This window comes from Eleutherodactylus coqui, chromosome 2 (assembly GCF_035609145.1).
Source record: "Eleutherodactylus coqui strain aEleCoq1 chromosome 2, aEleCoq1.hap1, whole genome shotgun sequence".
NCBI lineage: Eukaryota > Metazoa > Chordata > Amphibia > Anura > Eleutherodactylidae > Eleutherodactylus > Eleutherodactylus coqui.
The window spans coordinates 237,954,146-237,980,634 of record NC_089838.1 but is presented as its reverse complement, the minus strand read 5'-3'; the positions used below and the strand labels follow the sequence as shown (position 1 = coordinate 237,980,634).

The 26,489-nt window shown below is 41.3% G+C and overlaps 1 protein-coding gene across 1 annotated transcript in view; it reads right to left on the bottom strand.

The window, feature by feature from the left end:
* The window catches only part of ADAMTSL3 (ADAMTS like 3), a 398,680-nt gene that overhangs the window by 145,524 nt on the left and 226,667 nt on the right, over positions 1–26,489 (bottom strand). Inside the window, exon 6 of the mRNA XM_066592680.1 lies at positions 20,689–20,925. Coding sequence (XP_066448777.1) covers positions 20,689–20,925 — 237 coding nt within the window. The remainder of the gene's footprint in view (positions 1–20,688; positions 20,926–26,489) is intronic.

Sequence of the window (26,489 nt, the reverse complement as noted above, 5' to 3'; positions counted from 1 at the left end):
CACTTATAGCACATTCTGTGCCTTTGTCATGAGGTACCAGAGAGTAAAGATGCTTTTACAAGGTCCCATTGGCGTAACTATAGAGAATGCGGTTGCACCCGAGCCCAGGAGCCTTAGGACACCCATAAGGCTTCTCTTCTCCATATAGGGAGCCGAGTACTGTAAATAAAGCATTATAGTTGAGCGCCCTGTTAGAAGTTTCACATTAGGGCCTAGCAGATTCAGGTTACGCCTCTGCTCGGAACAATTATAGCTCAACAAATCTTTGGATTGTTTAAATTTGAATGATAATCGTTCCGTATAAACACAGCCAATAATCTAACGATGATTCGTTCTTGAATAGTCTAGAGATGAGCGAGCATACTCGATAAGGCAAACTACTCAAGCGAGTAGTGCCTTATTCGAGTACCTGGCCGCTCATCTCTAAAGATTCATCTGCCGGCGCAGATGAGAGGTGAGTGTCAGCAGTGAGCAGGGTGGAGCAGGGGGAGAGAGATCTCCCCTCTGTTCCTCCCCGCTCTCCCCCGCCGCTCCCCGCCCCCTGCCGGCACCCAAATCTTTAGAGACGAGCGGGCAGGTACTCGAATAAGGCACTACTCGCTTGAGTAGTTTGCCTTATCGAGTATGCTCGCTCATCTCTAGTATAGTCCATTTCATCCAATCATGTAAATCCTCGTTGTCTTATTTACTAATCGCTCGGTTTAAATACCAATTGTTTAGTCATTCCCGTTCACTGGTCCAGTGAATGTGAAAGACTAAACAATTTGCGAGCGAATGAGCAAATTAATTATCTGCTTGTATAGTCTGCATGAGTGAACTAGCAAACTCTGTCACTGTTCACTTATGTGAACAATCAGTCATTCCATGTAAAAGCACCCAAACACGGGAGAAGAAAATTGGAATAGGGTGTGACCTTATGTGCATAAAGAATTGTCCCAGTTAAGAAAACTGTGAGTATCATGCATGTCAAGGTTCAACACCTCTTCCTCATATACGCTGGTGGGTGCACAACTCTGGCAGAATGAACAGCTTAGCTGTGGTCCAGGTACTCAGAGACGTACACCTCTGCATATTGTAGATCTTGTGACTCCTCCAACCATAAGCACATGTAGCTCACCACAGCAAATATTCCTTAGAGGTGCTCTGCCACAAAATTACATTATACATATATATATATATATATATATATATATATATATATATATATATATATATATGGCACACGATTCATAACAAACCAAATTAAATTTTGAAAGCAGAGGGTGGAAAAGCTAACTTCAACAAAGGAATTTGAAAGTCTCACAAAAATCATCTGAATCACATTTATATTTTTGGAGCGTTTGCCTCCTTTAGTCATTACTGTCTGGCCCATTTTTGTTCTCCATCAATTAATTTCACACAACACTTTTCAGCTCCTGAACTTCATTATATATGTTATTAATATGCTGAAGTTGTGAACTCCTAGTGATATCATATGTCCTAAATTTAGTTTACTTTATTTCTTCTTCCTAGCTGAGATATCCTTTTCACTGGTTCTGATAAATAATTCTGAATTACAGGGTCAGGAGATGTGTTGGCCACAGACAAACTATGTGATAGGAGCTTGAGAGGCTAAAGAACATGATAGCAATCTTGAGTAAATACTACAAGTTGATTAAAAGTCATGCATCTGAGTTTGCTGTGAAGGCGAATTCAAGAACAAATGTTCTAGAGGTCCAAAGTGAAAATATAAATGTTTATGAGAGCAATTAAAAGGCTTTTAGTCTAGAGAAGATGGATTTTACATCATCTACTGAAAGGTGGAAGTGAAGACAAAACACCTACTAATAACCGAGCTAAATATTTAAAAATAATGAAATCTAAACATTTTAGTAAAATACTCTTTTGAGATAGAAGACTTGGCTCTAATGCTGAATAGTGGCTGAAATGTCCGTATGCTTGTACTGGCCAGAGGCCATGAATAATAGAAGAGTAAATAAGAAAAAGAATGTGTTCCTTTTAGAACTTAGAACCGAGAGCCAAATGTTTAATTACAACTTACTTCAATCGACATATGTGTAACAATACTCACTAGATGTTCCATTATCACCATATATAACTATATAACAGCTATGTACTAATGTATGGCAAGTGACAATGCTATACTGTAACCCACAGGTTCTGGAAATTACTCTTGTTCCAAAGTAGAGGAAAATGAAAAAAAAACTTAGATACCTAATTTCCAGTCACTAGATATAAACATAGAGGTCTATTAAGAAGGACAATAATCTAGGAATATAGACATTTTCTGTACCTGCATCAGGGGACTAGTGTGAAAATCTTGAAATTTCTAACCATTTCCTGTACAGAAGAGTTTATACCCCTTATTACCAGATATGGGCGATTGTACCTGGACGATTATAGCCTATGTGCACAAGGTCTGATTAGACCTGGACTGTATGTCATGTATTCTGATTACTTCTTTTTATGTTAATATATGTTACTGCTGCTTTAAGGCTGGTGTGATTTCCCGGTTGTCCGGCGGACTTAAATACAAGTGCACTCTCTCAGTTCTCACTTGAGGTAAGGGTAGAGGAAGGGGATAAAAATCCCATCGAGAGTTCACACTAGTGTGTGACGCAGTTACCAAAATAGTGGGACAGAAGGGAGATGTATATTCCGTGGGCTACCGAGTGAAGCAGTGTGTTTGCTGGTGAAACACTGTGATAAGACTGCGACTGAGAGTATTCCAGATGCATTGCTGAAAGAGACGGTACAGGATATTACCATGCACCTCTGAGAGACTATTCAGCAACTCGGCACCCAACATCTACCATACTTTAATACCCTGCAAACTGTAATTTGTTCCAAAGTTGGTTAAAGTTTTTGCATGAAAGAAAAAATCTGTTCAAGCAACAATTAAGATGTTGGCTTTAATCTCTACCGCCACACTTTCTTGCTACCTTGTACCCCGCGAATTTTATCACCACTATGCTTCAATTGCCTACAGGCCACAAGTATGCCCCAATGTTGAAAGAGACCCAGCTGAGACATATCTTGATCAAGGCCTATGCCAAAACCTGTAAATACAAGGAGGTACCAAAAAGAAACAGGAATCTTTTTCTGGCGGGCAAGGCATTACTAGTTCTGGCTTCTGTTGCTAGGTGAATCTATGCGGAACCCTTCTGAGACAGTGTGCCAGAAGACGTTGTTGGGGTAGGTTGATTCACACAAACAACGTATGAACCATGCTCATTTGTTTCTTCGATGTGAGAGGGATAGTGCATTCAGAATTTATAACACAGGGTCAAACAGTCAGCCAAAGTTTTTATTTGTAAGTTTTAAAAACATTGTGTCACAATGTATGGAGAAAACATCTCAATTCGTGGCAAACAGGTGACTGGTTCTTCATCTTGACAATGCACCTGCCCACACAGCTCTGAGAGATGAGCAATTTTTGACAAAAAATGCCATGACACCTTTGCCTCATCCTCTGTATTCACCCAATCTCACTCTGTGAAACTTTTTTTTTAGTTCCTTGGGTTAAAAGTGACTTAAAAGGAAAACATTTTACCGAGTTTAAAAAATGCTTTCAGCAATAAAAAAAAATATGTTTGGATAAGTGTATTACTTCAAATGCAGAGGACTTTGAAAGTTTCAAAATGTACCAATAAATAGATGATATTAAATAAATGTATTCCTCTTTCTTTGGGTATCTCCTCATATGTACAGTCAAAAAGTGCCTAAAAATGAAGGACTCCAGGTACAGTATGACATTAATTTGATGGCTAAGCGTACCCAGTAGAACATCTTCAGTTCTGGGTTTAATACTTAGTAGTACTGAAGGAATGAAGATCGGTGTGATTGACATGTCAGGGCTGATTGCAAAGTCATTACAGATAAAGAAGATCATACGTTTTGTACTGTTTCAAATTGTATTCATTCCCCCAAAAAAGAAAAAGAAAAGTTATATCCAAGACAGTCACATCTTTGCTTCTGATATAACAAAACAATGCTCTGACGTGACCAAGTCACACACAGTGTATACACACACTTGGAGTTTGGCTCCAGGAGTTTATATCCATTGAACTTTAAAATGAGCAAATAAAGCAGTGGAATCTCCCATCCTGTGTCCAGGAAAGAGAAATCAATGGCAAGGGGTCCTGTTACTATAAGTTCAATATACCTGCTACTGGATCAACAAGCTCTAAAAAGGCACAAGAGAAAGTTGTTTCACTTAGACAACCCCTCTAAAGTAAGAAAATGACGATACTGTTATTTGCATTCTACCATAGCTCCTGTCCTAGATTGAGAACAGCTTGTACATGCTCAAAGAAATTGCTCATTTAGAGACTTGGAATGGTTTTCCGGACACAAAATGGAAATTCTGAAAATGCTGAAATCTTGTAGGTACAGTTAAGTAGCAGTAACTTGTGCATTTTATCTGGCATTCTAGACCCTCTTCTTCCTCTCGTGCAGCCACTGATCTTCTGTTGTGTTTACATGCATCACTTCAGCAGCAAGCACAGCAGCAGACTGTTCCCTACAACTTCTAGCAGGCATAGAACTTGCTTACTAGCCAGCGCTGTAGCTCCGCCCACAGATCACAGGTCCTACAACTTACGAGCACCAACCTCCCTCTCACTTAGAGCCAGAGAAAGCTACTGAAGCCGACAGACAGGAGCTTCCTGCACTCTGAACTGCACATGAGCAATACAGCGCAGTGTCCTACCATCATGCACTGCTCACAGGATGTTGGAGGCTACAGACGTTGTGAAAAAATGCCCGTGGACATGAGGCCTAAGCTACAGACTATAAATATAAAAGCTCTGATCTCCTCTATTATAACCGAGTAATCATCATCAGTAATTGTGACATGAATGCCTGTATCATCCAGTAGGCAGTTTCAGTGGTTCATTGTAACGGCACAACACAGACTGCGTTGACTACTAATTGACTAGTTTCAGAAATCATAACCTGTAGAACATCTCAGCTGGTTAGAATTGAGATCACATGACCATCTGAAGAAAAAGGCCACAAGTTGCAGCCAGAAAGAAATAACTAACCAAGGTAACACTAACCTACTTGTAGCATATAAGAAAATATGTGTCAAAGCAGTGAGTGTCGGTCCATTGTACTAAAAAGCCAATTTGGCAAGATCTGGGGGCTGCTCCTGGAGTTTCTCAGTTTTCACCCTTTAACCCTATCAGGATCTGGTCTTCACTGCAGTGGAATCCCAGACTATTGCCCCAGAAACACTCTCGCTTATGAGGCTGTTGATCTAAACTGGTTGTAGTATTTATAACACAATTCACAGACGTGACTAACACTAAAAACATAAATTTTATTAGGTAAATTAAAACACATATACTGGGCACTACAAAGACGACACACATGTACTAGGTTCCTCAAACCACTCGTTAGTTGTAGGAGGTGAATACCAATGGGAGCCTGGAATCTTTTTTGAATACTTTCCCTAGCCTACCATCAAGGCGATGGGTCATGCTCTTTACTATGCTCTTCCTTGAGCTCTATATCTGGGTTATCTTTTGGGGTTGCTTGCTATAATCTGTTGGCTGGAATTAGGATTTTGGGTTGGATTCCAGTACTATAGCTCGGTCTGCTTTAAAAATTCATGCACCGCGTCTAAGTGCATTTAATTAGGTCGGGAGATTTAGACACACACTTATGTTTTATCTCTGCATCATTGACCTAAACTTTAGCTCTAGTACGCTAATCATTCTAAACTCCGTGTAGATTGAATGGAGTATCCTCTTTGTGCATGAAAATACTATACCATTTCAAAAGCGGACCTATAGGTTAAAACTGTGTCCTCCCAATTTCCCCATGGTTTAGTCTGCTCTAACCTTGTGCTTTGCACCAATTTGCATATCAGGAGATTATGACATTTTTCTATGTCATCTCCATGCAACACCTATCTTTAATCAAGCATTAGCACGTAAACTATTCTAAATTATAGAATTCCACCTTTGCAGGCTCCTAATTGAAAGAGCAACCTTAATGCTCTAATCGAGAGTATAGAACCCTATCATAACTGGGATACCTATCTCGGTTACCATATCGACCATCAGATAAGCTTCGCTGTATCCTTATAAACCTTAGATACAGCTCTTCCTTTACTCAGACTTGTGTTCTTTCTGGGATACTCTAAGAATATTTTCTACCTCTGAATCTAAAACTCTAGTACTGTATCTCCTGATGATCCACTAAATCAATGGTGAAACGCGTAGAGTCTAAGTACTGATCACTATAAGTGAGAGTCTAAACGGTGATCCTGTGTTGCTCATATACAAAACAATTCAGCACCCTTTGCTCCGGAGTCTAAGTATTGATCACTATGAGTGAGAGAGTCTAAGTATTGATCATTACAAGTGAGAGTCTAAATGGTGACCCTGTCTTGCTCATATACAAAACAAGTCAGGATCCTTAGCTCCGATACTGAACCTTCCTATGTTCTCTTGAACTTATCTTGGGTAGAGTGTTTTGTTTTTTTAAAAAAAAAATCATTTTTTTATCTATTGAGTATCAAAAAAGATTCCAGGCTCCCATTGGTATTCACCTCTTACAACTAACGAGTGGTTTGAGGAACCTGGTACATGTGTGTCGTCTTTGTAGTGCCCAGTATGTGTTTTAATATACCTAATAAAATGTATGTTTTTAGTGTTAGTCACGTCTGTGAATTGGGCTTTATATTCCTTAGTTGACTTTAACTGCCCCCTCTGAGAAGTCTAGTATTTATAACACAGTATCAAAGAGTGTAGAAAGAGACAACATCATAGAATAGAGCCAAAGTCAGGACAGGTGGAATACTTTCACAATGGTGAAACATCCTAAGGGTCAAGGCAGGTAGGAGACAGAGTAACCATGGTCAATTAATGAGCCAAGGTCAGGAGTAGAGAACAAGGGAAAGTTGAAGGGAACAAGCATGGATCAAAACTAGGGAAACTGTCAGAACACAAAACATCTTTGCATACTAGAGAAAATAATTGCTAGGCACCCTCTAGTGGAAGGGGAAGCCCTAAATAGGCTAAAGCCTGTCATGACTGGCCAGGGACTGCAAAACATGAGCTGACCCTTTAAGAGGTGGGACAAGTAAGCTTGCACACCTTTCAGATGGCAGTGAGAGCAGCCTTGGAAAAGAGAAGGATGTGGCATCTCACACAAATTACAAGAGAAGGGGGATGAGAGCCGCAGCCGCTGGAGGGAAGGAGTGAGGATAGTTGCTGACTGCAACCCTGACTCATGATAATATGTTTTTTCTAGATGTTGTTAAACTTTTACTATTTTTTTAATTTAACATCAGGCAAAATGTGGTTGGTCATTTATACATTGGTAAGTCCTAGATAAATAAAAACTGAAACTTCATCAGTGCAAGTCTACACCAATGTCAACATGTGAGACATCAGCAATGCACACTTGTGAACACAGGCAGGACTACAATCCAAGTAAATGGTAGTACACTGGGTGTGAGGATTATCACGGAAGGCAAAAACAATGTTGACCACACACTTGGTGTTGTTAATCTTTACTACAGAAATTTGTGCCAATTTTCTGCAAAAGTGATACACCGGCAAGACTCATAGCTCTCTTACGTAAAACAGTAAGTTTCATATTTAAATATTGGATTTCGACTAAAGTTAAAATGCAAGTTCCCCTTTTGGGAAACTCTTCGTGAGTCTAAAGCTATGAACTGCAATGAGCAGGGGCCTCTAACTACATTTATGGTGTCTGACAAAATGTTTTTGTCCCAGCTGGAGAACCCCTTATCAAAATCCAGCAGTGATCAGATGAATGTGTGAGAAGCCACACATTTCCAATGCAGTACTCAAGATTGAGACTCAGTTTTTAAAATGGCTCTTCTCAAGATACGAGGAGTCCAAGCAGGAAGGAAGAGATCCTATATGGACAGGGGCTACCCAGTTGGAACAACTACTTTAACCCATTAGGGCTCGGTCAGACGAGCGTGTTTTAGGTCCGTGTTAAATGAACGCTTCTAAAAGAACCAATGGGTTCTTACAGAAGTGTTCATATGCACAGAATTTGCAGGGCAAAACAGCACGCACCTAAAACAAACAGAGCATAGGTGCGTTTTACGCAGGAGTTTCCATTGACTCCTATGGGAGCAGAAGTTAATGAAAACTCCTGTGCAGGGAATAGCTTCCTTGCTGCTTAGAGTAGGGTATTTAAAAGGTACTTCTGACCAGAAGCACCTTTTAAATGTCTCGCTGTTAACCCCTTAGTCCCCGTAGGGATGAGTGGACTCCCCGAGGCTTCCGCTAATCCCTGCAGGGAGTCCCCTCATCACTGAACACTGTGACAGCACTGTCACAGTGTTCAGTAATGAAGGGACTGCAGTAGGCACAGCTATCACAGAGGACCACAATGCTATCCCATTGCTTTTAATGGGGCCGGCGCTGCTGCCGCCCCATTGAAAGCACTGTGATGAAGGCAACCCCCGCAGGAATTTTCGGGGAAGGAGTTAAAATATAAGCCCTTCCATGAAAATAAGCCCTAGCTGCTTGAAAAAAAAGAATAATAATACATCACCTAGCAGCGCTGTCGGGGCTCCGGCGCATCTTCTCCCCGGCTCCCCTGCACTGTTCTAAAGCATTTTCTTCTGGCCGGGGATTTTAAAAAAACCCGCCTCCTGAAAGCGCTGCCTCTGATTGGCTGAGCACTGTGACCAATCAAAGACAGCGCTCAGCTCAGCCAATCTGTTCCAGTGAATGGGCAACGTCTCATGCGCTGTGCATATGAAACTTTGCCTGCTCATGTGTTTTCAGTAGCGCCTTTTTTTTTTCGCGCACCCATGGGTGCACAAAAAAGAATGCTCATGTGACTGAGTTTTTTTTTTTTGTAACTCTTTTACTTTACTACTGACGTAGCAGTCAGAGGGCTTGTTTTTTTGCTGGAAGAGATGCATTTTTTAATGGTACTATGTAATATAACATATAATTTACTGGAAAACTTAAGAAAAATTTCTAAGTAGAGTGAAATTAAAAAAAATGCAATTCTGTCATCTATGGAGGGTGGGGTGGGGTTGGATTTCATGGTGTACATATTGCGACCAAAATGACATGATAACTTTATTCTGTCGACCAGTATAATCACAATGATGATGAATTTATATACTTTAACTTTTGCTGTGCAACTTTTAAAGAATAAAATAACATTGGAAACAAAAAAACTCATTTTCAGCCACCATCTTCTGACAGCCACAGCTTTTTATATTTTCTGTTGAGTGCTAATTTTTTTTGCGGTATGTCCTATAGTTTTATTGGTAGGATTTTGGAGTTTATGTGACTTTTTGATTGCTTGTTATTAAATTTATTTTTGAAGACAGGATGACCAAATAAAGTGCGACATTGGGGTTGTCAATTTTTTTGTTTTTCTGACAACGTTCACTGCAGGATAAATAATGCGTTACTCTAATAATTGGGACTTTTACGGACAGTATTACACTATACTGCATTTTGATAGGCAGTCTATGCCTGTGGCATGCCTTGATAGTCATTTATTCATGGCAGCCCTCGGGGTCTTCAGAAGGCCTCTGGCTGCCATGGGAACTGAATGGCAACATTTGGGCCCCCAAAACAAAGATTGGGGCACTTAAATGCATGCCACTGTCAGAAATGACAGTGGCATTTAGAGGGTTAAGAGCCACGATCAGCGCTGACACTGATTGTGGCTGTTGCTGGCAGGTGTCTGCTATCACAGACATCCAGCACTTACCTTGTATGGAGGTGATCTGACTTCATATAAAACCCGTACACTCAGAATGTAACTGTAAGTCCTCTGGTGTTAAGTGGTTAAAATGGTTTAAAAGTCTGTTATTATACATTTAGTATTCCTTGATTATACTTTGTATTGCCCCCCTGTAATGGACTATGTAATATGTTGGTGCTATATAAATAAAAAAAGTTTTTTACAATACATTAGGCTTACATTGCAACAGTTATTTCCAATGTTAAAGGGGTTGTCCCGCGCCGAAACGTTTTTTTTTTAATTTTTAACCCCCCCCCCCCCCCCGTTCGGCGCGAGACAACCCCGATGCAGGGGTTAAAAAAACAAACCGGGTAGTACTTACCCGAATCCCGGCGGTCCGGCGTCTTCATACTCACCTGCTGAAGATGGCCGCCGGGATCCTCTCTCTCTGTGGACCGCAGGGCTTCTGTGCGGTCCATTGCCGATTCCAGCCTCCTGATTGGCTGGAATCGGCACGTGACGGGGCGGAGCTACACGGAGCCGGCATTCTGCACGAGCGGCCCCATTGAAGACAGCAGAAGACCCGGACTGCGCAAGCGCGGCTAATTTGGCCATTAGAGGCCGAAAATTAGTCGGCACCATGGAGACGAGGACGCTAGCAACGGAGCAGGTAAGTATAAAACTTTTGATAACTTCTGTATGGCTCATAATTAATGCACAATGTACATTACAAAGTGCATTAATATGGCCATACAGAAGTGTATAGACCCACTTGCTGCCACGGGACAACCCCTTTAACGTAGCAATACCCTTGGCATTAGAACACCTTTCTAATCACATGAACAAAATGTGTTCCAACTCCTGATCTTAGGTTAAGATTTCGTATAAATACAATTAGGGTATTCCCTTCAGTTCTGAAAGAGATTTAAATCAGAATAGGATAACTTTTGCATACAAAGACACAGTTTATAGACGAGTAAAGGCCCATTTAGACAACGATTATTGCTCAAAAGATGTCTTTTGAGCGATAATCGTTGTGTCATTCACAGCACAAGATGATCACTCAAGATGAGCGATCACCTTGCACTGGGAGCGGAGGATGCAGAAGACAAGTGGGGTGTCCCCACTTGTCTTCTGCATCTAGCTGTTCCCCGCTCTGAGCGCCCGGCTGTTATACAGCCGAGCGCTCGGAGCGGAGGATGCAGAAGACAAGCAGGGTTTCTCTGCCTGTCTTCTGCATCCAGCTGTTCTCCGCTCGGAGCGCCCAGTTGTTATACAGCCGAGCCCTCGAAGCGGAGGATGCAGAAGACAAACAGGGTGTGCCCGTTTGTCTTCTGCATCCGGCTGTTCTCCACTCAGAGCGCCCGGCTGTTATACAACCGAGCGCTCCATGCGGGGTATAGAGAACAGAGCTGGACCGCTGTGTTCTTTATACCAAGCCTGTCATCAGGGAGCGGGATACAGCTGAAACAATAGTTTCAGCTGTATCCCGCTGTGAATCCCTGATAAGACTCATCATTGTCTTTCAGCACGCTTACAGACAACGATGAGCGACTGCTTAACGAAAACTGCACGCTGTAAGTGTAGCTATATACAACGATTAGCTTTTGAGCGAATTTTGAGCGATAATCGTTGTGTCTAAATGGGCCTTTATACATTGTTTTGCAATACAGGTAATGTTAACTGAAAAGTAACACTAATTGTAATCAGTTTAAACTTGAGAAGAGCCTCCAGTATGCCCTCTGCTTTCTTGAAAAGAGTTTGTTCTCTCACTTTTGGCTAATCGACTTCAGGTTTGTTAGTGTTCAGCTTTGTAAGTGAAAGAACATTTTCTCTAACTCCACGTCTAGTTTTTATTTGATTCACAAAGCTGACCTGCTGAAAGTCCTAACCTTCTTGTAGGAATGTCTTGTACATGAGAAAAAGGCAGTTTTTTTGTATAGACTATCTGTTTGGCATGTGTATACAGAAGTTTTTGGCAAGATGCAAATTAGATCAATGTGTTGTAATTGTTAAAGTAAGTATAAAAGCTATAGAAGATCACTGCAGTGGCCAGCGATTGGCTGCAGCATTCATAGGTCCTGGTTAGAAGCAACAAGGAAGAACAATTGTGGGAAAACTCCTTTAAAGAGTACCTGCCCTTTCAGTTGGGAGCACTTCTGCTCCCTCGGCCATTTTCAGCTCTTTTTGGCAGCTAAAGATGGCCCCATATAGCGTTTACTAGCGCTATCTGGGGCGGTCTTCATCTGCCTGAAAAAGCCAAAAACATATGATGAAGCAGAACTGCTCCGAAGTGAAAGTTCAGGTATTCTCTAACAACAATTTGTTGCAGTTTTATACCACATCCGTTTTCGCTCTCTACCCCCGAACCAGCACCACTAAATTTCGGACTGTCAGCTGACAAATTACAAGCCAGCTATTAGAGGAGTTAGAATACTACGGCTTAAATGATACACTATCCTGGGTAGTTAGCACAAAATGGAATGATCATACACATATGACCCGCGCTTAGACAATACTATCTCCCTGTAAATGATGGGAGTTGGAACAAAAATGTCTATTTAACAAAAAAATTGGCCAAAAGTGGAGTTAGAACAGTTTAGAACTAAGGCAATGAAAGAGCGACAGCTGGGAGTCTGAATTCAATTCCATTTCAAAGTACAAATAATTGATGGCCACTTAAATCCCTAACATGTAAATGTGGAATGACCCTACTGTAGGGGAAACTATGCTTTAAATTTAGAGATGAGCGAACCTACTCGGCCACGCCCCTTTTTCACCCGAGCGCTGCGATTTTCAAGTACTTCCATACTCGGGTGAAAAGATTCGGGGGGCGCCGTGGGTGAGTGGGGGGTTGCAGTGGGGAGTGGGGGGGAGAGGGAGAGAGGGCTCCCCCCTGTTCCCCGCTACTACCCCCCAATCCGCCATGCCCCCCCCCCCCCGAATCTTTTCACCCGAGTACGGAAGTACTCGCAAATCGCGGTGCTCGATCGAGTAATTACTCGAAACGAGTATATTCGCTCATCTCTATCTAAATTGTGTTGTTTTACATTTTTGAAAATGGATAGTTTATAATTGGATAGTTTATAATGTGTAACAACTAGAAAAAGCATTGGATATTAGAATTGGCCATCCCAGGTTCAGTGTTTGGCTGCATTGGACACCATCTCATAAACAGGACTAAACAACAATGGTAGTTAGATAAAAAGTAATTTATTTCTGAACACCTATTTCATGATGCCGTCACATGTAATATCTCACCATGAAAGTCTCCCAAGAAAATGAATAGTTGCTTGCAGACAGAGAGGGAATGGAGTCTACATCAGCAGAAGGATATGTTTGTTTAGATGACTTACTGTAAGAGTCTAAACACCTGGCAAATCATTTGTAGTTGATGCCAAAACTCTGTCAGAACTTTAGCACTGATGACGGATTCAGCTGTAGGCGTTACATACAAGCTGCGATGCTCCCTCCTCAGCATATAATTACATACTCTACTCGTTATGCCATATACACTAAGTGTGATCTCAAAATATCATCTCCACCAAGATTCTTGTCCGGCTTGTTTCCTTGGCATTGTGCAGGTACAACACAACCGCTGGTCACAAACATACTGGACAGAGAAAGTTCTAATGAAGCTGCAGCCCCTCTGTTCTACAATATTGCGGGTCCTAGTGGTTGGATCTTGCTAATTAGTAAGTAATGGCATATACTTGAGATACTATAATGTCATATAATTCAATGTTCCCTTAGGATTTTTGATCTCATGTGCGGATGCTGTATATTTTGGATGACAATATTATACTATCATCCTTCAAACCAGTTAGAGCAAGCGTGCTGATTGCCAAAAAAATAATTAAATTTGCTAATGACAATATATGTTACAAACTAAGGCCTCAGTCAGACGGGCGTTTGTTTCGCGCGATTTGCGCATGTGCATGCGTCCGGCGATTTTATAGAACCATTGCTTTGCAATGGTATCGGACACATGAGCGCTTTTTATGCACTCGTCCGATAAATTATAGAACAGAAATCGCAGATCGCACCTATCTGCGATCTGCGATTCCTGTTCTCTTCTCTATATGCGCTCAATAGGGCCGGCGGCAGCAGCGCCGACCCCATTGAGAACACACACTAGACAAATCATTCTCCTCTGCCACAGCTGTAACAGCTGTGGCAGAGAAGAATGATGTTTGCCCATTGAATTGGTCCCTGCGCTGAGCCAATCAGAGGCAGCACTCACTCACCCATTCATGAATTCATGAATGGGTAAGTGAGAGCTGCCTCTGATTGGTGAGGCTGTGACCAATCAGAAGCAGCTCATTCAGCAGGCGGGGATTTTAAATCCCCGGCTGCTGAATACTACTCAGAGCAGTTCAGGAGAACTGCCGGCCGGCCGCGGCTGAACTCCGTCTGCTGGGACCAGGTGAGTATATATTTTTTTGTTTGTGTTTACACATTTCTGGATGAATTTCCAGGAAGGGCTTATATTTTTAAGCCCTTCCCGAAAATTCATCGTGAGATCGCCCGCAGCCCATTGCTTTCAATGAAGCCAGCTATATTGCCGGCTCCATTGAATTCAATGCGCTGGACAGCTCCGGCCCGTTTCTAATGAAACGCGGCTAGGAGCAGTTTTTTCGGGCAATTTTTCGGCCCCGGTCACGTGATTTGCGGATGCGCATCTGTCATGCGATCCGCAAATCGCGGGAAAAAACGCCCGTGTGACTAAGGCCTAAGGCTGAAAACGCACAGTTTTTGATGCAGTTTAAAGTGTCATTTGTCATGCAGTGGATTCAGTATTTTGATAGGCAGTCTATGCCTGTGGCATGCCTTGATAGCTATTTATTCATGGCGCTGACACTGATTGTGGCTGTTGCTGGCAGGTGTCTATCACAGACATCCAGCACTCACCTTGTATGGAGGCGATGTGACTTCATATAAAACCCAGGATGTAACTGTAAGTCCTCTGGTGTTCAGAGGTTAAAATAGTTAAAAAGTCTGTCATTATACATTTAGTATTCCTTGATTATACTTTGTATTTCCCAACTGAAGTATAAGCACTTTCTTTATAGTTTCTATTCCATTAAATTCACGTTTGGCTAGAGGTGAAAAAATTGCAAAGCTGCCACAACTGCTTAATGATCCCAGCCTATATCTTAACAGGACATTTAGCCAGTTTCAAGGGTTAATAGCCAAAAATAGTAAAGCAAAAAATGCTTAACAGCAAAACCTCAGTTCCAAAAAAAAGTTTCTGGGAAGTTTTAAAAGCAAGACAAATGTTTACGCTTCTCCAAGTGATTATAATCCATTAAGTTTTCTGTTTAGCTAAAATCATATAAATAGATGAATATAGTAAAAAGTGTTTACAGAGCCAATAAACAGTACACATTGTTACTGCTCGAAGGTTAAGGAACAACAGCTTACACGTTAGGGTTTTATCTCATAATATAAAAGGTGTTGTTTAGTGCTTCAGATAATGCATTGAAAGTCTTTTTGGCCTTAAAGTGTACCTAAGTTTTCTTAATAAGCTGTCATGTGTGTACAAGAAGAGTAATACTAATTCTGGCCATTCTATGCATTATGACCATTTTCCCCTCTGCAGGCTGCATCTTTAATTTTCAGCTCTCTCTGAGCTGGTGGTAGGAGTCTTCTATGATGCAGTATTCTATATGCTACATATAGAGAAGGCTGCAGAATCTTCCCCTTAACTGTCTGTAACACACACACCCACACAGACAGACATATCATCACAGAGGACACTAGAGAAGTACTGATTAGTGCAGATGCTGCTTCACTCCTGCTCCCTTTCCCCTCTCCTCTCTATAGACTTTAGTAGACAGCATGCGTTCTCACCCTCCTTCACTTCCTGTTCTCTGTCCTGTTATCTCTATTACTAGAGATGGGTATCACTTAACAACCAGCAGTGGACGTGAAGTATAAGGTAGGGAGACCCCTAATGACCAGCACTTTGGAAGGATTTTTCAGCGCAAAAACAAAATTTTAGGTGAAGAAAATAAATAGCAGTTTTGTTAGCTATAACATTGGCTATCACATAAGCACAAGCTGTTTAAAAATGTATTGACCATTTAAAGGGTTTTCCCCATAATCAGATAGGTGATGAGTGTCTGACCATGGTGTCCAACTGCTGGGGCACCCAGTGGTCACAAGAAAGGGGGTCTCCAAGTACCCTGTGTGAATGAAGTCATAGTGTGCATGTGTAACCACTGAAGCATTCACTGTCTATTGGACTGAAAGAGATAGCTGAGAGCAATACAGGAAAGGGGATGAGTTTGGATTATAGGAAAACCCTTATAATAGCCAAACTACATACACATATACAGTGAAACTTAACTGCTTATTTCCATTTCTCCTTTATTTAAATTAAAGTACTGCATTCCAAACTACCAACACATTTTAAGAGGAACTGCATTCATGTTATCTTTATAAAGATTTTTTAAAAAGGAATGTAATATTTTCTATATTCTGAAATTTGGGATTGTATGATTTTTAAGCTAAGTGGACATTTTAGTGACCTAGGGGAATTGTTAAAAATAGTTCACTTTCTTCTTTTTTGCATACATTACACATGAAAGCAGTTAAACACTCTTAATTACAATTGTCTATGACTACTTTTTACCCCAAATACCCATAAAATTACTGTGTATATGCACTTGTTCTACTTAAATACACTATATTATATTATGATTTATTAAAGCAGACTTGTCAGTTTATATATTTGTGAAATATCCACAGGATGTGCCATAAACATCTGATAAATGTATGTCCTACCTTTTGGACTTGTTGCTATCTCTAAAACAGGAGAACTCCAACCTCCCTCCAGCCCGGTAAGTCAAAGAGCTGGATTCAGCATCTCTTAGACATTTAAGCCATATCCAGTAGATAGGCCATCAATGTCTAAGGTGGGACTACCCCTATAATGTAACTAACATCAGTTTCTCCTATTAGTAAAAGCATAAATACATTAATATTAAGGATATCATTAGGTGAAGCTTGATGCTAAACATGGACAATATCTGGAAAAGTAGGGATATCGGTATAGCAATTAAATGCAGGATAGTGCAAACCACCATTCTCCCCATAGCCATGTATGGATGTGAAAGCTGGACTGCGAGAAAAGGCGATAGTAGGAGGATTGATGCGTTTGAGCTGTGGTGCTGGTGAAAGCTGCTGCGTATGCCCTGGACAGCGAGAGTAACAGAGAAGTCCGGAATCGTATAAGACCCGATATATCACTGGAGGGTAAGATGACCGGACTCAGACTCACATATTTTGGCCATGTAATGTGAGTAGAGTCGCTAGAAAAATCTATAATGCTTGGCAGATCAGTGGCAAAAGAAGACCAGTCCGCCAAAGAACACGATGGCTGATACTGTCAAAGCTGATACTGGCATGGATATCACACAACTGAAAGACACAGTGCAAAACATAGAGGGAGGGAGCCTTTAGGTTCGTCGAGGGTCGTGAATGACTAAACGGCTAACAACAACAAATAGATTAATGTACAAATGCCTAATAAAGTCAAACATATACAATCCTATTCAGACATTTTTTACTTAACATCTGTTTCATCCCTCGCTCACTTTCCAAACTTATACAATATAGCTGCCACTCTGGATTCCACAGGACTTGACAGCCCAAAGTACTTAAACTCCAAAATAGTCACTTTGCTAGCAATGCAGTGACTCACCCGCTATTTATTAATGACTAGGCAGATGTGCCATTAGTAGTCTGGGTGACATCCCAACCGGAAGGTTTTTTTTGCCAGCATTAAGAAACAGGTACTAATAAAACTAAGAAAGGACTAGTTCTTAGCTCACAAATACTTAAAAGAAGTAGAAATTGCATCTTTATAAAGACAGGATTTCATGCACAATTTCATCATCTTCAATCCTTTCTTCTCCTGTGCTAGGTATCTAAAAGTATATTGTTTGCCAAGTACAATAAATTTGCAGACAGGACTTATCTGAAATTGCATATTTAAAGGGGTTTTGTCATTAAAAAAAAATTCTATACTCCCCTATTCCTCCACAGGCAGTCTCCTGATGGCATCTTCTCCTCCCCGAGCTTCTGCAGTCCCCCGGGTCACGTCTCCTCCTGCCGGCCAGCTTGTTATGAAATTGGCATTCCTCACAGTCCCTGTGCTGTAGCATTCACTGGCTAGGAAGGAATGCTGATCTATTGCAGAGAGAGCGCGCATGAGCAGTCTCTGCAATAGCTCAGCACTCTCCCTCCTAGGCTGTGATTTAGTGACGTAGCGTACCTTGCTGGGCAGGAAGGAGACTGCCTGTGAATGTACGTAACATCACAGGAAGCAGAAGAATCAGCCAGCTGGAGGTGAGATGACCCCCTCAGACTGCAGTAGACAGGAGAAGATAGTCGAGGTAAAGATCTGGAAAGTAGACTGACGGGGAAAGAATAGGTAAGAATATAATTTTTTAAATGACAGAACCCCTTTAAGTAATGTTTGTAAGGGAGTCAGGGGATATAGTCATTAGCTAAACAACCCTTCATTTAACAGCTACAGATGTAGCAAAGTTTAATCTTAAAGGGGTTGTCCCGCGGCAGCAAGTGGGTCTATACACTTCTGTATGGCCATAATAATGCACTTTGTAATGTACATTGTGCATTAATTATGAGCCATACAGAAGTTATAAAAAGTTTTTCACTTACCTGCTCCGCTGCTGGCGTCCTCGTCTCCATGGTTGCCGTCTAATTTTCGCCGTCTAAAATGGTCGAATGGCCAAATTAGACGCGCTTGCGCAGTCCGGGTCTTCTTATCTTCTCAATGGGGCTCCGTGTAGCTCCGCCCCGTCACGTGCCGATTCCAGCCAATCAGGAGGCTGGAATCGGCAATGGACCGCACAGAAGAGCTGCGGTCCACGGAGGGAGAGGATACCAGCGGCCATCTTCAACCGGTAAGTATAGAAGTCACCGGAGCGCGGGGATTCAGGTAAGCGCTGTGCTGTTCTTTTTTTCAGTCCCTGCATCGGGGTTGTCTCGCGCCGAACGGGGGGGGGGGGTTGAAAAAAAAAAAAAACCCGTTTCGGCGCGGGACAACCCCTTTAAGGCCTCCTGCACATGACAGAGTTGCATCCGACATGCGGGATCCCGCAGCAGGAATCGACCCTGTGCCAGGCTGGTGACCCCACTTACCTGTCCAGATTCTTCTTTATCTGTACTGCAGAAACGCTAACCGGTGCACATGCGCAGAATAGATAATGCTGCGCCATCGTTAGGCGACGATGTGGATCCCGCGACCTTTCTGTAATGATAATTGCAGAAGGGCCGAGGGATGGATGGCTTCCATTGACTTCAATAGAAGCTTTTCAGGAGGAAACTGCACAGAGATAGAGAAGGCTCTCAGTGTCTTTACTGCGAATGTGTGTGGAAGCATTAGTTATGCTGCAGATGCCCATGTGTCCCCATGGGCGGCTTGAATTGCGAATCATCCTTGGGGGTGCCCTGTGCGGATTTCGCAATTTAAATCTGCCTGTGGACATTGGGCTTTATACCGGGTTCTTCACAGGTTAGAAGCTCCAACAGCTTTGGCTGTCTGGGTCTCCAGGGCAGAGAGAGGAACTGCACACCTCCTTGCCTATCCACATCCATCCATTGGAGCCTCTCATAAATTACCTAGCAGGTGAGCCTGCCCACTGTTGATTCACAGATTGACAAGACGCTAGCAGAAATATACCTCCCGTCCACTATGACCACTGTCATGCTGTCACTATGTATATATTTGTGTGTGCTACACAGGATCCACGTTTCACTTTACTGTAGGAACTTTCTTTTCTTCTAGCTTCTATCATCTATAGAGTCAGTGATATAAAATATATCATTTTCCATTTTAGTTTTTATGAACATAAATGCAGTATCTTACATCTCTTTGTGTAGCTGCAAGTACTTTGATGCTAGCCAACGCTTACCACCATTTTACGACCTAAGATCCAAGTAAGAGAGGCTTTCTGATTGAAATTGAAAAGAAGTTTGTCATTTTTTCCACTCCGAGTAAAAAAAAAATCCCTGATGTCAGGGAGATGATTGAGAGCTGCTTTTTCAAGTGGTGTCAGTTTTATGATCCATTTAATTGGCTGATATCACCAAACTCGTGTATTTGCTGACAAAGTTACACCAGACACGTTCGCCAGCAGTGAAATGGAAACCTCCTCTTTTACTATATTTTTTTTTGGCTATTGCAAAGTATATTAAATATTTAGTGAGAATTGGAGCAGAAGGGAAAGAAAAATGCTGACGTTCAAAAAGTATATAACACTTCCAATTAATAAATAATTAATAATTAAAATGAAGCCTTATAGTCCGAGCCACACAGTTCAACAGTTCAGCATTACAGAATTACAGGTACTCCGTGTGCCACTGTGTGACACTGTGCTCTTCCCTTAATAGATATGCAATGCAAATCAGAGCTACAGTATGAGCCCACAGATTTCTGCAGCTCTGTAGGATATATAAAAATGAAATACAAAAATATTATAAAACTACAATGTGATGCTGACGACCTGAATACAATAGACCATATGTATTAAATGGGTTGTGCCACAATCGCGGAATCACTAAATGACAATTTCGCTGCAAGCACCAACAATTTTAATTTTTGATCATTTATGCTGCACCCCACCACTTTTTCAAAATGTGTGGGAGGCCTGACATTCGTGGGCATGGCCGTAAAATGGTCTTCCAGACTTACTATAATTTATGCCAGAAACTGGAGTAAATTATAGCTGAAGCCTATGCCAGCTCGTAGCTGATGGGGGTTTTAGTGTGGTGCATAGATGCAACAAAATGAGGCTTGCCCCTCTAAATACATGTGCTGCTCTGACAAGGGCATGAAGTTTACTCACACCGATGGTCTAAGTAAATACGCCCCCACTGATGTAATGAATTACAAATTGGTGATTTGTTCTTTGCAAACTATGTATGTAATATAAAAGATTTACCACTTACCTGGCAAACACCACTGATGCACATGTCTGGAGACTCTGTGTTACATCGTGTACCATCAAGGACTTTAGGCGCAAGCTCCACAATTAAGCTTTTCCCCACTGCTTGGCACTTGAGTGCACAGGGAGCAGTGGCATCATTGTAGACTGGTTGCCATTCATAATATTGCCCTTGGTACTTGACATCATTGTGTGCTGAGCACTGCTGAGCCCTGAAGTCTCCAACATCAGAAGGACAGTCCTGTGGGAAAATGAAATTACAGAAAAGGTGTAAAACGGAAAAACAGTGGAAAGAAGTAAAATAAAATAAATCTTGTTATTTGTATAGCGCCAACTTATTCCGCAGGACTTTCAGGTAATTTATTTATTACCCCCCACCAAGCCGGGTAGTCATTTTACCGACTTCGAAAGGATCAACCTTGAGCTGGCTACCTGAACCATGCGGGAAATGAACTTGCAAACTTCAGGTCGTGAGCGAGAGATTAGGACTGCATTCTGCTGCCTTAACACTCTGCGCCACATGAATTTTAAAGAGTTTATCTGGGGAGGGAAATACCTGATCCAGTCTCCGCAATGACCACGACAGAGAAGGGGCCTAAGTTACTGTATTGAGCCAGTCAGGAAACTCCCTACAATGATGTTACTGACAACGAGAGGGGAGAAGAAGACTCAATACTACGTGACTTGGTGTCAGGCCAGAAGTGGAGGACCAGTACTCAACCAGTACTGTATTGAGGAAGTATTTTGGTCCCTTTAAACTGCGTTCACATTAGCATTATGGATTCTGGTATTCTCAGAACCATGGCAGCATTCATGTAGCTAGGGGTTATCAAACCTTGTAAAAATGATCACCTAGCTTCAGGATAGACCAACAATTTCTAATCGATGGCGATCCGCCGCTCGGGATTCCTGCCAATCAGGATAACCCCTTTAAATATCAATATTAGTGCTCCCTAGTCCAATGAAATGCACTAAAATTGTCAAATATGAGAAGCAGTGATATTGCTACGGTTTGTCCACTCAAAAATGACATATTATCTATTAATGTTATTAGTGATTTCTGTTTTAAGTGATAAGAAGAATAAATGCTTTAATCTAACAGTAAACCAAAATGGCTTCTATGGTTTTACCTAGCCGGCTAGTAAGAAAATATGTATGTGTATAAAGTGCTGTTCAAGAAAACAGTAAAGTATATTATTTCGGGGCCCGATTCGATTTCAATTTCTATTAGTGATTCCAAGGAAAGTGGATGAATAACAGGGGCCTACCCTTTAAATAAATGAAGAGAAAAGCCAAGTAAAAACAAGAGCCGAATGTACATCAGCAGAACGCTGTGGATTTAGAAATCTGTATGACATTGGCCTTTCAGTAAGGTTAACATCTCATAACAGGATAGGATGAAAGATGTCGTGCAATAAGGCTGAGCTGTTTGACTATTCAATAAATGTGCTAACATCTGGATTAAATAGACCTTATTATTGTTGTAACCGAGAAGCACGAATGGACTGATCTTTGCCTAACTTGTAGCTGGTAATTTTAGTGGCCTCCTGACATTATATAGCTATCCCATCATGACCAGTGTAGGGTTTTACTGAGTTTAATCCTCACTAGCTGCTCTTAATTAAATGACACCTGTAAAAACTAATTGAACAATGAATATGTTATAAAATGCTTTCCAGTTTCCTAACGTCTGAGGATTTAAAATCTTATCTTCAAATATCATACTATTTTGTCTACTTAGGACCGGAATTATCATATCTGTTGACTAACTAAATTATGGCAGACCAAGTAAGGGGAGAAAATCTGTTTCAGTGACAATTGTGACTGTTAGGACTGTACTGGGTCTAGTTAGACCTGGGAGCAACTTCTAAGGGTATCTTGGTGGTCCTTAAAGTGACCCTCCAAATTTGGGAAAAAATTCAGTCTTAGGGCGCCCACCCACTGGCGTTTGCGATTTTCGTGCGTGAAAAACGCAGCGTTTTCGCCGCGTTTTTCCCGCGTTTTTCGCGGCGTTTTTTGCCGCGTTTTCGCGTCTTTTCCATTGACTTTCATGGGTGCATTAGGAGAAAAATAAGGACACATATGCAACTGACAGTTCCTATGTTAAAAAACGCAACGCAACGCAAAACGCCAGTGGACAGGAACACATGTTATCTCTATGCCTGTGCAGGAAAAACGCAAAACGCAAACGCAGGAAAAAAAACGCCAGTGGGTGGGCGCCCTTAGGTTTGAAAAGGAAGGAGGTATATTAACTGAAGTTGTTCTTCTCTGCCATCCCTCCAATCAGCTGGATCCAGGTCCTGTTTTCGGGCCCTACAAGATGGCTGGATCAATCTTTAGACTACCTAAACCCCACAGTGCATTGATAGTGTTAGACTGCCAATGCACGTTACCTGCCCCCTGCTTGGTTAGAGCTTCTCATGTGGTCATTTGGTCATGTATGCATTAGGAAGCTAGAAATCTGCTGCAGCCACCTTGCCCATCAGAGTGGTGGCAGAGAAGAACAATTCCAGATAATATTACTATCTTTCCCTCCTCTCCTGGGACAGAATGTTTTCCCAAAACTGAAGGGTTGCTTTAAATGGTTCAGGCGCCCCTGTCACACCAGTACTACCATTGACACATGGTAAGTGAGGAGTCCTTTTAAAGATTTAGACTTGGACCTAGGAGCTTCAGGTTAGATCTCTGTGTTGTGTTATGTATTAGAAGGACAGTCTAGGTTGGGCAACCCCATTTGTTATTTGTGATCCCCGTCTGACAACACTCCTTGTATTGAGGCTTTCCCAGACAGGTAAAACACATGTGCTAATTACGGCATTTAGTGGTTAACTAAATCACCAATTCGACATTAGGGAAATCCTTCTAACCAGTCTATTTACATGAACGATTCTCCCGTGCGAGTTCCATCCGATTACCATTTGGATGGATATTGCACAGAAAAATAACCAATTGATTTCAATGGTATAATTTGTATGAGTAATTTTTGTCCCGCACCTATAGTGTAAAATCTAAAAATTGCAACATGTTCTCTTCCAGAGTTGCCCATTATTTTCAATGGGAGCCAACAAAAGAATCACATTGCACTCGCATGAAAACTGCATTTACATGTAGGTGCAATGTGATTATTTATTTTCACTATTGGAACAAGTACAGAGATGCGATGTAGTTTTCTGGCAAAACGCAGCAGAAAAAATTGTAGGTTTACAAGTGCGATAGTAGTCCAAGTTTTTCACACGGATATCACACCTGCCCGTATCAATACGGCCTTATGGTTAGGCTTGGTCAAAACAGACCTGGTGTATTAGCGATATAATTAGTTACAATAAGCTTCTTGTGCTGAGAGCTTAATGGACAAAATAAATTGTGCAGTTCAAGAACAGGAATTCTATTAGCATTGACCCTGACACAGCAGCTTTAATCTTTGTATTCGTCTATGGTTTTTACATTAGAAAACCTCTCTCTGATGTCATCTACTCATCCCTGCTATGAACAGTAATCTGTCCGGGTTATGTATTATTACTGTAGGAGTTGTGCACAGAAAACTATAACCAAAGGCATTTTCCTTTCAGTTCCTAATACACAAGCAAATTTGTGAGTGCAATTATTATATGACGCAATCTTCTTGTTATTCAGTACTTTTTTAATATAGCCAAAATATTACATTACTGTCCTCCTCTTTCATAAAATGAAACATTCTGGATGGAAGCCTAGCATTAAATATGACCATGTAAGCCACCTAAATAACTCTTCATAAAACGGGTTCAAAAGGTTAATAATAAAATGCTCAATATATGTCATAGCTTTCTAACAGTGAAACAAAGAAAAATATGGAGAGAAAGGGATTATGGATGAAGAACAACACAGGACATCCCAGAAAGAAAATGAGGAGACCATTGTAAAAATCTGGATATGACTGTAGCGCCCCAAATTGGGAGTAATTTTGTAGAAAAATCCTGCTTTAGGGTTCAACACACAAGGTTGTACTGTAGCTCTGTTTTGTATGAAATTTGAATAGGGCTGTCATAGTCTATGAGTGAACTTTTGAAAAGTTCAGTTTGGCCAATTCAACGAATTTCGGCAAAAAATTTGGTTCAGTCTACATTAGTTTGAAACAAACTGAAACTTCACCAATAATCCTAAAACTGGTGTAGAACACTGTCTAAGAGCTATAAAAGTATTTCTCCTACTCCTACTCCATCTTCTTTTTCTTCTTCTTCTCCTCTGGCTGGCTCAGTGGTTAGTCATGTTGCCTTGCAGTGCTGGAGTCCTATGTTCAAATCTGAACAAGCAGGTGTTGTCCTTGGTCAGATTTGAATCTATGACCCCAGAACTGAAAGACAACAATGCTAACCACCACAAAGCCACATTTAGGAGAAAAGAGCAAGAGGAAGAATTTTTGTAGCTTTGGCTGAGACGAATTGGTCAAGGTTCAGGTTTGTACCAAACCAAATTTTTGCAAAATCCAACCCGTAACAGGGTTTGACTGTTTCGGTCCACTGAACACTACCCATGAGGCCTCTAATGTACTGCCACAATGCCTCCAATTTCACATGGAAGCTTGTGAAGGTTTTCTTCTTTTGGATTCTGTACAAGTCTCACAGAAAGAAAAATTGTGGTATGCTCCATTCGACTCTGTATGTACAACTAGCTTACCCGTCGCGCGTTGCTGCGAAGACAGACAGACATACATTCATTAGTTTTTATATATCTAGATAACAACCAATCACAGCGCAGCTTTCATGTTACCTCAGTGGTATAATATATAACCAATCACAGCGCAGCTTTCATGTTACCTTAGCAGTATAAAATATAACAACCAATCACAGCGCAGCTTTCATGTTACCTCAGCAGTAAGAGAAATAACAACAAATCACAGCGCAACTTTTATTCTGCCTCAGCAATATAAAAAATAGCAACCAATCACAGCGCAGCTTTCATGTTACCTCTGCGGTATTATATATAGCAACCAATCACAGCGCAGCTTTCATGTTACCTCAGTGGTATAATATATAACAACGAATCGCAGCACAGCTTTCATGCAACCTCAGTAGTATAAAAAGTAGCCACCAATCACAGCACAGCTTTCATGTTACCTCAGCAGTATAAGAAATAGCAACCAATCACAGCACAGCTTTCATTTTACCTCAGCATTCTCAATATCCAGCAATTGTCTTGTGAAACGTTCGGCGGATGCATTATTTTGTAGTTGAACATGCATCCCGTTGCTCGTAATGCCTTTTGCTTTCGTGCTTGAGATGGAAATCAAACGATCTTTGTCTGGGGGGCATAACTGTCGACGATGCTCGCACGCGCGCCACCTATCGTAGGATAGTTGTACTATGCCAGTAACCTTCCCAGGAGTGTACTCAACAACTTCCCTAAAGGGTCATGGCGATCGGATGAACGGTGTAGTAATGCATAAAGGACAGACAGACAGACATACATTCATTTATATATATCAGGAAGTGAGAGAATTAGATTCCGTACGTAAATTTTGGACACTAATTCTTTTGCACTTAGAATTGAATAATCGAGTTGGGACCCATTAGCTTTTCCTATTTATGACATATTCAATGCCCGTGCCAAATTTCATGTTTCTATGTGAGAAAATTACATTCCGTACGTAAAATTTGGACGCTAATTCTTTGGCGCTTACAATTGAATAATCGAGTTGGGACCTATTACCTTTTCCTATTTATGACATAATCAATGCTCGTGCCAAATTTCAAGTTTCTATGACATTGGGAAGCGAGAAAATTAGATTCCGTACGTAAAATTTGGACGCTAATTCTTTGGCGCTTAAAA